Source organism: Abramis brama (assembly GCF_963993115.1).
Source record: "Abramis brama genome assembly, chromosome: 25".
NCBI classification, from domain to species: domain Eukaryota; kingdom Metazoa; phylum Chordata; class Actinopteri; order Cypriniformes; family Leuciscidae; genus Abramis; species Abramis brama.
In genome coordinates this window covers 22,367,677-22,384,129 of record NC_139987.1, presented here as the reverse complement: position 1 = coordinate 22,384,129, position 16,453 = coordinate 22,367,677, and the positions used below count along the sequence as shown (strand labels likewise).

At 35.5% G+C, this 16,453-nt stretch overlaps 2 protein-coding genes across 4 annotated transcripts; one reads left to right on the top strand and one right to left on the bottom strand.

Moving 5' to 3' along the window:
* Positions 1-2,872: 2,872 nt before the first annotated feature.
* On the bottom strand, positions 2,873-6,104 carry LOC311076952 (GTPase IMAP family member 7). Of its 3 annotated transcripts, none has more exons than XM_084105462.1 (4): positions 6,052-6,104; positions 4,456-4,993; positions 4,309-4,385; positions 2,873-3,849 (listed from the first exon to the last, which is right to left on the bottom strand). In XM_084105462.1, the coding sequence occupies exons 2-4, from the start codon at positions 4,782-4,784 to the stop codon at positions 3,200-3,202; spliced, it is 1,056 nt and encodes a 351-aa protein (XP_083961588.1). In that variant the 5' UTR covers positions 4,785-4,993; positions 6,052-6,104; the 3' UTR covers positions 2,873-3,199. The 3 variants fall into 3 exon arrangements, with proteins under 3 accessions (XP_083961588.1, XP_083961587.1, XP_083961586.1); XM_084105461.1 differs by lacking the exon at positions 6,052-6,104 and adding an exon at positions 5,689-5,810; XM_084105460.1 differs by lacking the exon at positions 6,052-6,104 and having other exon boundaries at positions 4,456-5,147.
* A 3,455-nt stretch (positions 6,105-9,559) lies between these two features.
* Positions 9,560-10,555, top strand: LOC311076790 (trace amine-associated receptor 13c-like; the record flags this gene model as incomplete). Its single annotated transcript, XM_084105209.1, has 1 exon — positions 9,560-10,555. One exon carries the CDS (start codon positions 9,560-9,562, stop codon positions 10,553-10,555), a length of 996 nt encoding a protein of 331 aa, XP_083961335.1.
* Between the last annotated feature and the right edge of the window lie 5,898 nt (positions 10,556-16,453).

Sequence of the window (16,453 nt, the reverse complement as noted above, 5' to 3'; positions counted from 1 at the left end):
CCACAAATATTCCCCCATTGCATAATTATACATTATATTCAACATTAATGTAGTACTGACACAAACTCTGTAAACTTGAATTTTTTTCTCACACAGTAATTTTTTCCAGATCACAAAAAGGGGTTGACAGGTAAAAGGTTTAAACAATAATATTTATGGATCATATGGCTTTTGACTGGGCAGAAAATAAGCATTTTTACATCTAGGCATTTGGCAAACCATTTTTATCCAAAGCAGTTAAATTTACATTCAAGATGTTTTTATTTTTATTTTTATTAAAGTCAATAATAAATAATAATAATAATAATAAAAAAATAAAAAATAAAAATCAATTCATGTATTCACATTACTATAGTTAACTATACTATAGTTAACTAAGCTACAGGAATACATTTTAATTTTTGGGTGTCCAGAATTTTAAAAAGCAACTTGACATGGGAACTTGCATTTTTTTAAAGCATGCTATGGTCTTAAATTTCCAGTTTGAGACATGACTAAACTTTGTTCTAGAACACAACAGGAAATAAAAAAAAGTCCCTTCACAGCAAAATCCCCAGTGTTAAATTACTCAAACTATATTTTGAATAAAAGATCAACATCCAAACCTTTGTTAATTCTCAATAAGAACTTCTCTAGACGTATGACAAAAAATAAAGTCAAACTGCTTTGTAATGTAAGTGAAGATGGTAACGCTGTTTGTGGAGTTATTTAATCATCCTCTGCTGAGATCTTGAGAGGTTTTAATGTCTTTTATTTTCAGTTGATTTCATCTAAGGCTGTGGCTGGAAGTCATTTGTAGTTCTTGCATCTCTTCTCTTTTTTTCTGTTCTTGTTGTTTCTCTTTTCCCTGATTCTTTATCTCTTAAAGCCCCCCTGTGGTTTTTAATGTTGTTTATATGTCTTTTTTTATGTGCTTTAAGACAAACCATGTGCAAATTCAACACCATTGTTGAGTATTGTTTCCTTAAAACTGCAGTGAAAAAAAGACAGTCTCAAAAACATGGTTTGAAATTGCTGGTGTTTCTCACGTCACAAAATACTTTGTAACCAATCACGTCATCCTGCCTGAGGGCTTTAACATATCAGTAACTATGCTGCGAAGCAAGGGAGTCTCAAGAGAGGCCAGGTTATCCCGGTATATTTTTCTGTTGATATGAAAAAATCAGGTACATTTAGCAATATAGGCTAGCGGTTGAATTATGTATATGATGTATATCACAATGTTATAATGAAATATGTGCCTTTCTGCACTGATGTTCTAGATGTTTAAAGCGTTTAAGTGTAGCAGGTTGAAAGTGAGGCTTCTCTTCAATGGAATGTTCACTTATTGAGTTTGTTGACGAACAACTAGCAGCAACATAGTACTGCGCTGTGAACATCTCCTGGTATGTACATAGAGTCGTTCGCCTGTTCTGGTGGTTTTATGATTGTTTTTAATTCTGCTGTTTCATGTTCGACAGGTTGATTGCATGACCAAGAGTTTCATCGCCGTGTTATGGGGTGGAACGCACGTCTAGTGATGTAACGCACTGCTGCCTTGCCTGGGTCTCATTTCAGTCAATTTTGTGTTTAGTTTTCATGAATTAACTTTGTGTGTGATTGTAATTTCGGGCCCAGATTATTGCTCGCTGGGGGGTAAGATGCACCAGCGTAAAGCGTGGTGGTTCGTTGGCCGTTTTGTTCCTCATTTACACGACAACAGCGTTTTGGGGCAAAAGGGTTTCAAAGTGCAAGGTTTTGAAAATGATGCCTTTATCTTCTCCATGTAAACAACAAAAATGTGAATTTGTGAAAACTGTGACGTCATGTGCATGCGTATTACGTGTTCACACATGCGTATTATGTGTTCGCGGGGTGTTTCTTGACAAAGTGACTTCACCAACTAGCCTGGCATGCATAATACAGCCTTTTTAGTCAATTTCGCAGATCCGTGTGAATGGGGATCATATTGACAACGTTGTCGTCTGTTTCAGTTCATTGTTGTCAAACACACCATGAGATGGCGAATGGGAACATGGTTTGTGTAACATTAGGAACACACAATTAGCTGTTTTATAACATAGTCAAACAAAAGGTTAATCATATTAATTACCGTTATGTGTCCGACATCGTAGAGAGTGATACATAAAGTGCATTACCATTCTGATACATCGACATGTATACGAGCCTGTATAATGTGCTCTTCCTCTTCTTCTTCTGAATCATTTTCTGGTTCAAACATATATGGCTGAATTAAATCAGTATTTCCACTTGCCATTGTGCAGATTTTACTACAGTAAAGTTGACCTCGTGGATCTTTGATCTGGTGTGAGTGAGTGGATTTTCATGGTTCCGCGTATACTAAATGAAGCAAGGGTATAGAGTTACATTCAAGCTATTTTAAGGCATGAAAAAAACAAAAAAAATTCACAGGAAAAAACTTTTCAATATGTAATTTTGGTGATCAAAGATGAGTTTAAGGGGATAACATTATTAACCCCAGGGGACTTTATCTCTATTTATGCAGAATGTTTCTCAACAGGAAGAAATTCTTCAGAATGTTTCTTATAAGGAAGAAACTGAAAAATGTTTTTCAGAAGGAATGTTAAGTATAGACTGAGATAACCAATGCCACAATAGTTTGCATTCTCGTCGTCATTGTAAAAGGAAAATTTTTGGAGCATTCTTGAAACATCCAAAAGAGTATGTAGACTTGTAAGGACCACATTCTCTGAAATGTTTACCTCTGACTAGCAGCACATAAAAATGGTGCAAACATTTTTTTTATATGCCATCCGATTAGGTTTCACAGTCCAAATAGGTTAGTCTTTGTCTATTTTACTGTTTGTTGTTTAGTTGTTTATACCTGATAAATGAAAATGTAGTGCATGAATGAGATTTGTAAATAAAATATGTTTATTTGTACATGTAAAGTATTGACATGCAACATAATGATGTACATTCATTTGATTGTAGCAAAAATGAACAAGACATGTTTTCAAATCAAACTACACTGTCAGAAAAAAAAGTACTGTGCAGGTACAATTTTGTACCTCTCATTAAAGCTACAAAAAGGTACCCTTCAGGGTACCACCCCAGTGACGGCCACTTGTACCCTAAAAGGTACCGTTTTGTACTTTTTTTCTGACGGTGTACTTGCACAGAACAAAAGACAACGAATCAGTTTTAAACAACTATCACATGAATCGTTTGCCAGTGTCTACTGGATTCTGCAGTCCTTTTTCTCTGATTCTTTAGAATATGAGTAGTCTTCTAAAATGTCTGTATTTACATTTTTCCTCTTCATCTCCAAAATCATCTCTAATAGTCTCTCGACCTGAGAAACCTTGTGGTCATTATTGTTAAATGCATGACACCTTGACCCACAGGTTGGGATCAGCTCTTGCAGTTGGGTGTCAGTGTTTTTAATGTACTCTGAAACAGTTTTCCCTCTTAATTTCTCCTTGCTTGTGAACAGAACAATGGTTTCTTTAACCACGTCCGCACCGAACGCTCTCTGTATGTTCTGAACTATCGCTCTCTCGCCATCTGTGTAACGGCCAAGTTCCATGACCAGCAAATACACGTCAGGCCCTGGCTGTCCGAGCTCTTTGCATTTCTTAATCTGCTTTTCCTGGTTTTTTAGGTCTTCATCAAAGAAATCTGGGGTGTCAATGACCCTGATCTTGATTCCACAAACAGTTTCCTCTGCCATCTGGCACACCTGTGTTACCGGCACAGAACTGGCACGTGATTCAAAATGACGATTTCTCAGGATGGTGTTTCCGGTAGCGCTCTTTCCACTTCCTGTCTGTCCCAGCAGCACAATGGTCAAGGTGTTTTTTTTCTTGATGGCAGCTTGGTTACCTCCTTAAATATAATATAATATAATTAATGTAATATAATTAATATGCTGCATGTAACAATATTATTTCAATTTCAAAAACTGCATCCTTTCTGTTCTTATTCTACACTATTGAACTGATTTAAAGGCATTGCTCAACTGTTTGGTTAAAATATCTTTTGTGTTTAACAGAAGAAAATAATTCATACAGGTTTGAAACAACTTAAATGTGAGAAAATTATGACAGGATTTTCACTATCCCTTTAATGTCACCAAGGTAATTGAAATTGCGAGAAAGACTTGTGTTTGTAAGTATCAAACAAATCAGTAATTGACCATCCCCACTCTTTACATGGAATGTTCTTCTCTATCTAAGTCTAGAATTTTTTTTCTTAGTGTCTTTCTTAGTTTCTTTCAAGGGTAGAAATGCGGATTACGTTTTTGTTATTATCATCTTTGAAGATTTCGATTATAATGGTTGTTACCTGGTATATGCTCTCGTGTCACTGCTTCATGTGGATTCCGGACCCTCTTTTCCACAGAAGTGGCCCCGTGTGATGATCTGCAGTTAAACAGAAAATGGATCAAGGATGGGTACAATCATCTGGATAAACTCATATGTTTAGTCTTACCTTTCATGCTTATATACTTGGAGCTCAGGCACACTTTTGTTACATGTAATCAGTTGTTCAATTAAGTCATGTTGCTCCAGATTTTTGTTAAAAACACACACTTTCCTTCCACATTGATAGAGAATGCTATCCAGGTTCTCATCTGTTTCATTGTTTGGCCTTACTGGTGTCTCATCTTCGCTACTGACCAGAACTACAACAGTATTTTCCTCCATTTTCTTTCCTAACTTTTGCTGAAAACATACACACGTTTCCATATCCCTCTGAGAAACATGGTCACGCTGCAGAACAAATAAAATCATACATGAACACCTAGATGATGTCTCCATGTACCTCTGAATTACAGTCTGAGGCTCTTGAATAACAGTAATCCATTTGACTCCTATCTGCAGCGATACCTCTTGAGTAGATGTGGACTGCTCTGGCAGGAAATGTTCATACCCAAGAATTTTATTTCCCACCAGACACTTACACCAGCAGTTTGCCCCTATCAGAAAAAAATGTACGTCTCCACAGAACTGCTCAGTGTGTTCATGTCCTGTAATGAAGTTCACAAAAGCAGTTTTGAAATCCTGAATTGAAATAATTGGAAAGACTTTGCAATAAGGTGTCATTTGTTTACATTAGTTAATGCATTACCTAACATGAACTACTGAGCAGTGTGTTTTCCCAGCATTTATTATTCATGTTAGAGTCTGTTATGAATCGCTTTGTTTGTTCAGCTCATTTGTAAGCTATACTTGAATTGAGCATTTGCTAAATAAATAAATGTAAATGCAGTTTAAGGTGCATTCACTAATGTTGAGCCTGGATGCCAGCCGAACTTAGCCCCGCCCACACATTTTTTAGTTCGGGACGTCAGACTTTTGGTTTAAAAAATGTACGAGTAAATGTTCACATTAACATGAATGTAAATAAATTCTGTATAGAAATATTCATTTAAGTTTTTGCTAACTCAATGTTAACAAATGACACGTTAGTGTTGTCAAAATATTCTTATGCTCTTTTAAGAGCTTCAAAGCTTTTTAGGCACACAATATTTTACAAATCAATCCATAGTAACTTCAAAGTATACATTTACATCAATGTGTTCCCTTAGAAACAGACCCAAGCCCTTGGCTATACTTTATCTTCGTTTAACTTACGTCAGTGAGTCTCTGAAAAGTATAAATGTTTCAAAGATTCCTCACTATTGAGCCGTAACTATTTAAAATTAAATAAAAAAAAGCTTACCTTTTGACATACTGACTCGTTTCATACTCGTTGCGAAGTTTCAGATAATTTCACACAAAAACATACAAACCTTGATACTTGAGAGGGAATTTCTGGTAAGAGTCTGCACAGTAACTGAATGTGAAATTCCGGTGAGGTTGAAACTTTTTTTAAACAATGAAAAGGGGCGGATCAAAATAATCACTTAGGTCCTCACTAAACACTGAGATTATAGTTGTAATATTTTGCACTTTTATATGATTTTATTATATTCTGTGGAGTGACAACTTAGAAATCCACCACTGTTTGACAAGTCAAGCCCTTTTCAAGAAAATGGATATGGAAAACAGTCATACCCTCTGAATAAATGGTGAGAGATATTACCTCAGGTATACAGCGCTCGTTTCCACAACACATGTCTTGTTTCTTTTGAGTGTGAACTAGGTGTTGTTTTTATTCCACTATATTGACTACGTCAGCTAAATTCACTGTTAGATTATTAGATCGATTACACTAGCTTCAGTCAAAACATAGAATGCTGAGGACATCTGCTGGTTAAAGCCGTGTAATGCAACAAGAACAGCAACAATGCTTTTGTTAAGGAACCCCTTGGTATCCCCCCTCCCCCTCCCCCTCCCCCTCCCCCTCCCCCTCCCCCTTCCCCTTCCCCTTCCCCTTTTAGGGTTCCAGAAACAGGCCTTAAAAAGAAAGAAAGAAATTAGAAAGAAATTCTAATGAATTTTCATTTTTGGGTGAACTATCACTTTAAGTACTATATGGCGAGGTGTGTAATTTCTGTGCAACTAGCGACTGAAATGATATTGCAAAAATGGTAGTTCCTAAATTGTTGCTAAACACTGCTACTGTCAGACTCACATCATTGGTTGATTTAGAAGTTGACATGCCAAAAAGCAGTTCAGTGTTTTGAGAGCACCATGCAGCCACAGTGTTTACCCATGAATGGCTAATTTATATTGTATATATTACCATTAAAAAAAGTACACCCTTCAACTTTAATGCATGGGTTCCCAGTTACCTGGATGTAGGCCTATTTTTTAATATTTTGGTTTCCAGGCCTGTAAATATTATGAATTTTTAAAGTTATGATATGCATGCTTCTTCATACGCTCAGCTGTGAATATAATAAATCATATAGATTTTACTCTTTTTGACCTTTTTAAAATGATTTTTAAAATCATTATTTAATCTTTTAAATAATTGGAAAATTCATGGAAATGAGTAAGATATAAAAACAGTTCATAGTAAATATACAAGCTTCTAGGTATGCTCTAAAATAGTTAATCATTTCGGCTGTAAAATATTTCATAGATTTGAAACTAAAAACTGTTAAATTTATATACACTTATGTCATTCTAAATCTAGAACTAGAAAAGTGTTAGAAAAATCATTGCAAATGATTGTTTAGTATAGGTGTGGGAACCCTATGTGAATGCTGTGTGTGTATGAGAGCCCTAAGCAGAAAAGTATGATATATGTAATCAGCAGATTCATCATCCCTAAGAAGATAAGGACAAAAATGTAATTTGAGTAATACTGTCAAATTACTCCATCATGAAGGTACGTGTGTAAAGGAAAGAGTCAAAGTTCAACAAGCTTCAGCATTCTCCACACTTATGACATAATAACTCTCTTTTGTGATCAATTAACACTTTTTTGACCTTGTTATTTATCTCACATGCTCTAGAGAGGCTTTTAGCACCTTTCACAAATGTTTGAATCTGTAATGACGTCTCCTCCTTCAGTGTTAATTTAAGTGTACAATTTAGTTCAGCACGGTCTCTGGTGTCTCTGTGCTTGACTTATGATGCAATAATTCTGTGAACACTTGTGACCAATCAACACAAACTATAGCTCTCTTGAGAGTCTGTTTGCACCTGTCTCTGACATTTGTCATCTGTAGTCTCATTAAACGTGCTGTTGAAGCCTAACAATCAAAGGTGTTAGGCAAACAGGCAAAGCTCAAAAAATAAGAGTGTAGTTGAACAGCCTGAGCCCCTTGCTGTTGTTTGTGCCGTAACCACCTTCATCATAACAGATGCTTTCCCTCTACCACACTGTCAGATCATCACATTTTGTGGTTGCCCAACAATGTCAGGGTAATGGTGGTGCAGATTCAGATGAGAATATTGATTTTCTAATGTACAGTGATGGTTATAAAAATGAAAATAACCAGGAACAAAGACTGGATTGTGAGGCATAAAGAGAGAATATATATTTTGCTTTCTTTTTGGCCCAGCAAGTAAGAGCAGCCTAATAGCTCTATTATGATGCATTGACATGCAATTTGTCATATGTTGATTCAGTTGCTGCTTTGGATTGGTGAGTTCATTCATTGAAGTATTCATCAGGCTGATTCATTGATCTGCAACACAGTCATGCCTACTAGAAGTGGGGATATGACCAAAATCTTATTTCCCGAGTAAAATTTCACTATAAAATATGTAAAACAATGTAGTTACTTTTGTTATCTTATTTTATCAGACAACATACGATTTACCGCATTGAGTACCTTTCGTGGCTTTAAACCTCTTTTTAATATCAAGCATGGCCTTTTCTCATTCATGCAAGTTTCTTTGTATCGTTGATGCAAACGATATTATTCACGAGTTTGTTTTATTCAAGGCTCAGCTTACTGTATTTATAAGGTATAATTCACCCAAAAATTTAAATTCTGTCATCGTGTACTCCCCCTTATGTCGTTTCAAACCTATTTTCGTTCAACTTCCAAATACAGATGAAGATATTTATGAAACCTGAGAGATTTCTGTCCCTCCATTTAAAGTCCATTCCTCTAGAACTTAAGATCCAAAAAATGTCATAAAGGCATTGTAAAAATAATCAATCGAGTGGTCTAATAAAATCCAGGTCTTCTGAAGAGACATGATGGCTTTATATAATGAACAGATTTAGAACAACAGGCATATAGGCCACATAGGCCTACTGTAGTAAACACGGACGTTCAAATGTTTGCGTGATGTGCAAAAACAACATGAGAGTGAGTAAATGCAAAATTAATTTTTTTTGATGAACTAATTCACAGTTTTGGAATACTCATTCTGACATACTTTCTTGCGATTAGAACTGTGATTGATTGCATTGATCATCTGAAGTTCATGCGCTGGAACGGCACTGCTCAAAGTGAAAGCGCAAACATAATTTAAATCACCATGTCATATTAGTTTTAGTAGTGTGATTATTCATAACATTTCATATTGTTTATTTTTATATGTATAGTAGTGCAATAATAGCAGAGCGTGGCACCAGGAGAGTCTGTGTGTGAGCGGCTTGTCTGTATAAGAGATCCAATGAATGAAATACTGTGATGTACTTTTTTGAAATACTTTTCCATTGAAAGCATACTGTGTGAGGAAAAAAATATATAAATAATGTTGAATATAATGTATAATAATGCTATATGGGAATATTTGTGGTTCTGATAATAATTTTTTTTATTATTTTTATAATAATAAAGAGTGACAAGTCATTTGTTTTCAGCTAATTTTAGGTCTATTACATTAAAGATTCATTTTATTAGAATTTGCAGGGACATTACATGTCTAAAGCTTCAAGCTTTTCATTTTTATTGTCTATTAATAACATGCATAACTTTAGTAGTAAGTTAAAGTAGAATGTATGGCAAAACTTAATTCAAAACAAATCAGTTTAATCCCATCTATGAATATTTAACTAATAGGTGGGTTGACGTCAGATGTCACGTTGAATGGGTGTCTCTGTGCTTTCTGCAAGTATAAATATAACAGTCATGTCAGTGATGAGCTCCAGGAGGCCAAACTGACAAGCATCCTCGTACAGATTTGGAATAGTTCTCTGATGAAGCACAGAGTCTACTCAAAAGTGAGCTATCCTGAATATGTCTAACTGGGGCGCAACAAACAGGGAAAATGAAACAATCCAATACTGCTTTTCGAACAACAATTTGTCTTGTACCAAAAATGTAAAACCTGGATTCGAATACATTATTGTGTACATATTCATTTCTACAATATCAGTGTTCACTGTGTTTCTGAACCTGCTGGTGATCATCTCCATCTCTCACTTCAAGCAGCTCCACACTCCAACCAATGTGCTGATCTTTTCTCTGGCAGTGGCTGATCTGATTGTGGGACTGATTGTTATGCCAGTGCAGGGTATCAAATTGATTGAGCCATGCTGGTTCTTTGGAGAAATATTTTGCTCGTTATTTCCTTATATTTTCTATGTGGTTGTAACAGCATCTCTTGGTAATTTGATTATTATATCTGTGGATCGTTACATTGCTGTGAATAACCCTTTGCGATATCCATCAAGGGTAAATATTAACAGAGCAGTTTTTTGTATTGTTGTAAACTGGGTATTTTCCTGCATATATTCTTTTTTTCTTTTGTACGAGTCTCTACTCTATCCAGAGAAAAACTATATGTGTATTGGAGAATGTATACTTACTATTAAGTTGGGATATATCATAACAGATGTCTTAGTTACTTTAGTGACACCTTGTTGTTTAATAATTACTTTATATCTGAAAATCTGTGTCATAGCAATACATCAAGCAAAGCGTATAAATTCACTCACAGACAAAAAGGCCATGTCAGAAAAAAAGTCTGCAAGAACCTTAGGGGTTGTTGTAATGGTTTATCTTCTTTGTTGGATACCATATTATATAGCTGCTCTTACTCTTGGTCAAGACACAGGTGACTCCTTTGTAATTAATTTAATGTATTGGATTTTATGCATGAATTCATGTATGAATCCACTTATTTATGCAATGTTTTATAGATGGTTTCGAATATCAGCAAAATACATTTTGACTCTGAAAATATTCAAACCTTCATCAGAATACTTCAACCTATTCATGGAAGAGAAATGATCTCTTGCTGTTGCATTACTATAAAACCTATGTAAAGCACATACAGGTATACAGGTAACTACAGGTATAGTTTACCCCAAAATCAAAATGATGTCATCAATTCACCCCCATATTGTTCCAAAACGGTGTAACTTTTCTTAGCATTCTTTAAAATATGATTTGTGTTCTACATCAGAAAGAAATATGTACATGTTTAGAACAGTATGAGGTTGAGTAAAGCATGACATTTTGGAGTAAATTATCCCCTTAAGATAATCTGTTTCCAAATAAAGTAGTGTGATCTTCATTGTGAAAGATAATATAGTATGTATCAATCTTTGTGTAGCTTGTATGGTTTTGAAATGACACCATATCAGTCTCCATTTGTTCTCTTAAATGCCTTCAAATGACTAAGATCATCTAAAGAACTTCTTTTATAAGAATTTACAAACTCAGAGTGGAAAACTGATGCAATCATAAATCTTGTTTAGACGAAGAAAAATACAGGAATGCCAGGAATGCTGGAATAAAAATCATAAAAAAAGCTTACTTTGGGTCTATTTGCATATTTCAGTCTGTTCAGTTGTCAATAGCTTTTTTTGGTATAACAGAAACAGTGCTCATAGTAGGCTACAAAACGTGTTTAGTTTTCTCAAGAACAAGATGAGCCAACGTGTAAACAATCCTTTCTGCAATACAAACCTTTCTGCTCTCTACCAGGTGTGCATATACAGTTATTACTTACATTTATATTTATTTATTCTGAATATATATATATATATATATATATATATTTGAAGTGCTGCGTTTCTATTGGCCCCATTTAAATGTTTTCATTTGATCTATACTTTTTTTTACATTTATTTTGTCAGATGTTTACTACTTTTTCACAGGTTTGCCACACTGTTTGTTTATATTGATTTTGTAGAACTTTTTTTGATTTTTAATAAACAGTCACATGGGTAGTTGGCATGAAATTTCAAGCAGTGTGACATGTTATACTACTATGGGTAGTTGGCATGAAATTTCAAGCGGTGTGACATGCTATAGTACTTCTAAATGGATTTTAAACTAGGGAGGCACCGATATGAACATTTCGGCCGATAATTCTTTACATTTGAAAGCCGATAACCGATATATTGGCCGATAAATCTAAATCCAAATTTGTATATATTTTTTGAGAGCCTGATTACAAAAACAGAAGTCTCACCAGTAAAAGCCATGTCCCAAGCACACAATTATAATGTTCTTATTATAATTTTATGTAGCCTATATGACAGACTTAACTGTTGCACTTAACTGTATTTTCCTTTTTTAAGTGATTCCAATCATACTTTAAGCAATTCAAAACCATCATGGCAAACAGTGCGCATCTTAAGTGTCTCATCTGAAGGAAATAATCCATTATTTATCGACTTTAATGTGTCAGCCAAATCTTACCGATATGGTGGCCAATATATCATGCATCCTGTATTGTTCTTGTGCAGTTGCTCAAAAATAGTGTCACACCAAGAAATAATTAAGAGCACAAACCTCAGTCTGGATGAACACTGCTCGCACATACAGAGAGCTAACAACCAATCAGCATTCAGTATGCAAATCACCACACGTGGGCCGATAACATTAAATCCTCCTATTTATTATGTATTATGTTACCACATAAGTCTAATATGGCAGGCTTTAAACTTCCCTTAAACATATCGGTTCACATCGGGGACATTATACTTAAAGGACAACTCCAGTGAAAAATGAACCTAGGGGTAATTAACACATGGTTACCGAGTCGATCGTTCCCTGCGATGCGTTTTCATGAAAATCGAATGTAGGCTATAGAGTTTAATCTTTAAAAACATATTAGCTCATAACACTAGTATATGGGGCATAGAGTAAGTAAAAATAAATCGCTAGTTAATACCACTAACAAGGCTCAAAATAGCCTCACACTAACACGGTAACATAATGAGGGTCCTTACATACAAACCGAAGCATAGAGAACTTTGTAAGTGTAAGTGCCCCATATACTAGTGTTATGAGCTAATATGTTTTTAAAGATTAAACTCTATACATTCGATTTTCATGAAAACGCATCGCAGGGAACGATCGACTCGGTAACCATGTGTTAATTACCCCTAGGTTCATTTTTCACTGGAGTTGTCCTTTAAAGCCAAAGAATTCACCTCTTCTCCCTCATCTGACTCCATTCCCACTCTGGTCCCTCATTCCAGCACACCCTCCAGCACAGTCAAACAGGAACTTATTTAGTGCTAACATTATACACTTAGTTAACATTGCATTTATAGAACAAATGAACCAATGTGCCGTAACCAATGACATGCAGAACATGCATTCAACAATACTATCTTCTGACCAGGCAGCATCCATAATACTGCCAAATTTGTTTTATACTTTACCTAATGTCAGAAGTTCATGTTTATAAGTCAATAAACATGAGGTTTCACCATGTGACCAGAGCGTGTAAACCGAGGGGTTGCTGCTTGCTACTGCATGTCACAAGTGTTTTCTTGCAGTCCTCCTGTATCCACAGGTGTACAAATGTGCATGCTCTCAGGTGCTGGCTCATTTACTTCCGATATTTCCTTGGTTTCCATTAAGTGTCGACGATTACCACGGAACACTTGATCATCATGGGTGCGGATAATGTATGATTGGTGTGTGTCCGCAGGTCGCAAAACAGTGGTGGGGACGTACAGATCCATTTGTAACCAACTTGTGGTTTAGGTTATGTGGGAAAAACGTCACGTCAGTTAAAACAAAGAATTAGTGAACATAAGAGTTCTATCCGAAGAAAAGATGTAAATTATCCAGTTGAGGCTCATTTTCTATCTTCGAATCACGATGTTTCCTCCTTGCGTTTTTGTGGGATTGAAAAAGTGAGTGTGCCACCTAGAGGGGGCGATATTGAAGTGCTCTTACAGAGATGTGAACTGTTTTGGATTTTTACCCTTCAGACTTTATCACCTAGAGGTATGAATGATGAAGCATTATTTAATGTGATGTTATAAAGGTGTTTTTTTTTCTTCTTTCTTAACTTTGATATTATTCACAATTATGTTTGTACCTGTTTATGATGATGTGATGTTAATTAAGGATTCAGTCATTGAGCTTAATTGGTTACAAATGGATCTGTATGTTGATTGGTCATGTGATTATTTTAAATGGGATTGAGCTTGAATATTTGTATGTGCCTGATGAAAGTCGTGAGACCGAAACGGTAATAAAATATTGATACTCATTTGCAAGTACTGATAGTGTGCAGGAGTTCCTTTTTTTGTAGATTTTTTTACCTACTTATTTGGTCTTTTTTCCCATGCACCTATCACCTGCAGGTGTGCGATGTTTGCTAATAGAATTTATCATGTTGAAATGAAAGAAATTTGTTGTGTTTTCTCTGGAAACTCCACTCCCTGGGAACACGCAAAGGAAAATTTGAAAATTTCGAGATTTGCAATCCCCTTGGCACCTCTAGGAAAAAACTAACTTTGTGGTGTGTATTGGATATTAGCAAACCTTCCACCAGGATCTCACTCATCTTTATCATCTATTTATCCAGCCTGGTCTCATTGTTAATACGTAGGTATTAAAGGGTTAGTTCACCCAAAAATGAAAATTAAGATATTTTTGATGAAATCTGAGTGCTGGATCACTTCTCCATAGGCTGCTAGGTGACCGAAACTTGCTGGCCCAGAAAAGTTATTTAAGAGATCGTTAATATAGTCCAAGTGACTACAGTGGCTCAATCTTAAATATCAAGCGACGAAAATACTTTTTGTGCGCAAAAACAAACAAAAATAACGACTTTATTCCACTATTCATTTCCTTCTCTCTGGGCCTCTAGTTGGTTAACGTAGTGTTTTTGCGCTGCGCGTCTGTGTTACACGTCACCACGTAGGCTCACAATTGGCCAACGCTGGTCATGTGTGTGATGCGTGTTGACGTGCAACACAGACGCGCAGCGCAAAAACACTACGAGGCCCAGAGAGAAGGAAATGAATAGTGGAATAAAGTCGTTATTTTTGTTTGTTTTTGCGCACAAAAAGTATTCTCGTCGCTTGATATACTTAAGATTAAGCCACTGTAGTCACTTGGACTATATTAACGATCTCTTTAATAACTTTTCTGGGCCAGCAAGTTTCGGTCACCTAGCAGCCTATGGAGAAGTGATCCAGCACTCAGATTTCATCAAAAATTTAATTTGTGTTCCGAAGATGAACGAAGGTCTTACGCGGTTGGAACAACATGAGGGTGAGTAATTACTGACAGAATTTTCATTTTTGGGTGAACTAACCCTTTAATACGTAATTTTCAAAGATAGAAAACGTAGCCTACTCTTTTGTACGTTTGGATACATGCTGAAACGTATAATATGGACGTATCTGCAACGTTTAAACGTAACATTATTACGTTTTTTCAGCTAAAAAACGTAAACTATTTACGAATATTTCATATCATAAAGATATCTGTATAATTTCCCTTTTACCATTTTATAGATTATAAATCTAAGATCCCTTAACCCTACTCCCACACCTAAACATACCCATTTTATAGACAATATTAAAAGGATAAAACGTAACTGTTAATGGACAGATATCACGTGTAGGGAAATGGCAGTTTTATTAACAGTATAGCATTAAAAGATAGTTTGAGCCACTAATCCTACCCCTAAACCTAACAATTTCTTAAAACTACGTAACGTTAGGCTACAATTAAATTATAAAGAAAAAACAACAGACAGACACGTATAATCACAATAATGTATTTATTGAGAAAATGTCAAAACCGGTACCAAAAGTCGTTCACATGACGATGTGTCGCAGTCCTCTCTGGCAGTATATAATAGTTTTGTATAAGGTAACGTTACAGAGCAGAATTTAAGTTATTAATCCATGAAAATGTTAATCCGGTTTCGGTTCGCTGTTCGCTCTGAGAAGGCGCGCGCGCTTCTCCATTTCAAATGTAGTACACCAACAGCATGCGAGAGCCAATGAGCTTTTGATATCACTGCCGTAAAACATGTCGTAACGCTTCGGGCGCAATTTTTGAATTTGAATTCACCACGAGCGCGGGATGCCGGGATTTGACGTCTACGGTCGCTGCTGAGAAATGATGAAGATCACTGGATAAAGGGCTGAATTTGGATCTGTTTCTTGCAAACAACGCATGGATTCTAAATATTTGGATTACATCAAGCTAATAAAATTGATGCCTTTTGTGAATTTATGTTGTGTTTTAGACTAAAACACAACATAAATTCACAAAAGACATCATTTAGTGTATTATGGGTCTAGGAGAAAACGCCTTTTGTGTCTCACGGTATAAACCAAATATTACAAAATGGTTAAACGATTAAAGAAGGTATTTTAAGGTTTTAAAGTGTATTCTTGTTTAACACCATGTTGGCTAATCCTCTGAAACAAGTTTGCAGCAGAAGGCACGAACAGAGCGAAATGTTATTATTTATGAGTAACGTTAAACTGTATTAATAAATGCGACTGAAAATGTAATTGATAAGACAATTGAATGCAATAGTCAAAACATTAATTCCACGATTTTAATATGCATAAGTTAAACAGGAATACATACAAATTTGTATGTCGGTAAAGTTGTTTATACGTAAATAAATTACGTTTTTTTGCTGTCAATACGTAAATATTATACGTTTTAGTGCTGTAAATACGTCAGTATTTCTGTGTGTATAAAACGTAAATAAATGTACGTATGGTAGAACTACACTTCACGTAAAAATACACACGTATTCTCATGAGATCACGTTGATTTATCTTACCGTGCTTTGCAAAAGTGATGATGTAAAAACATATGGTTATGACAAAGTTTTGGAACCTCTTCTGAAAGATCTTAAAACTCTGGAGGACCACGTGTGTATGTCCCTTTATTAGGTGC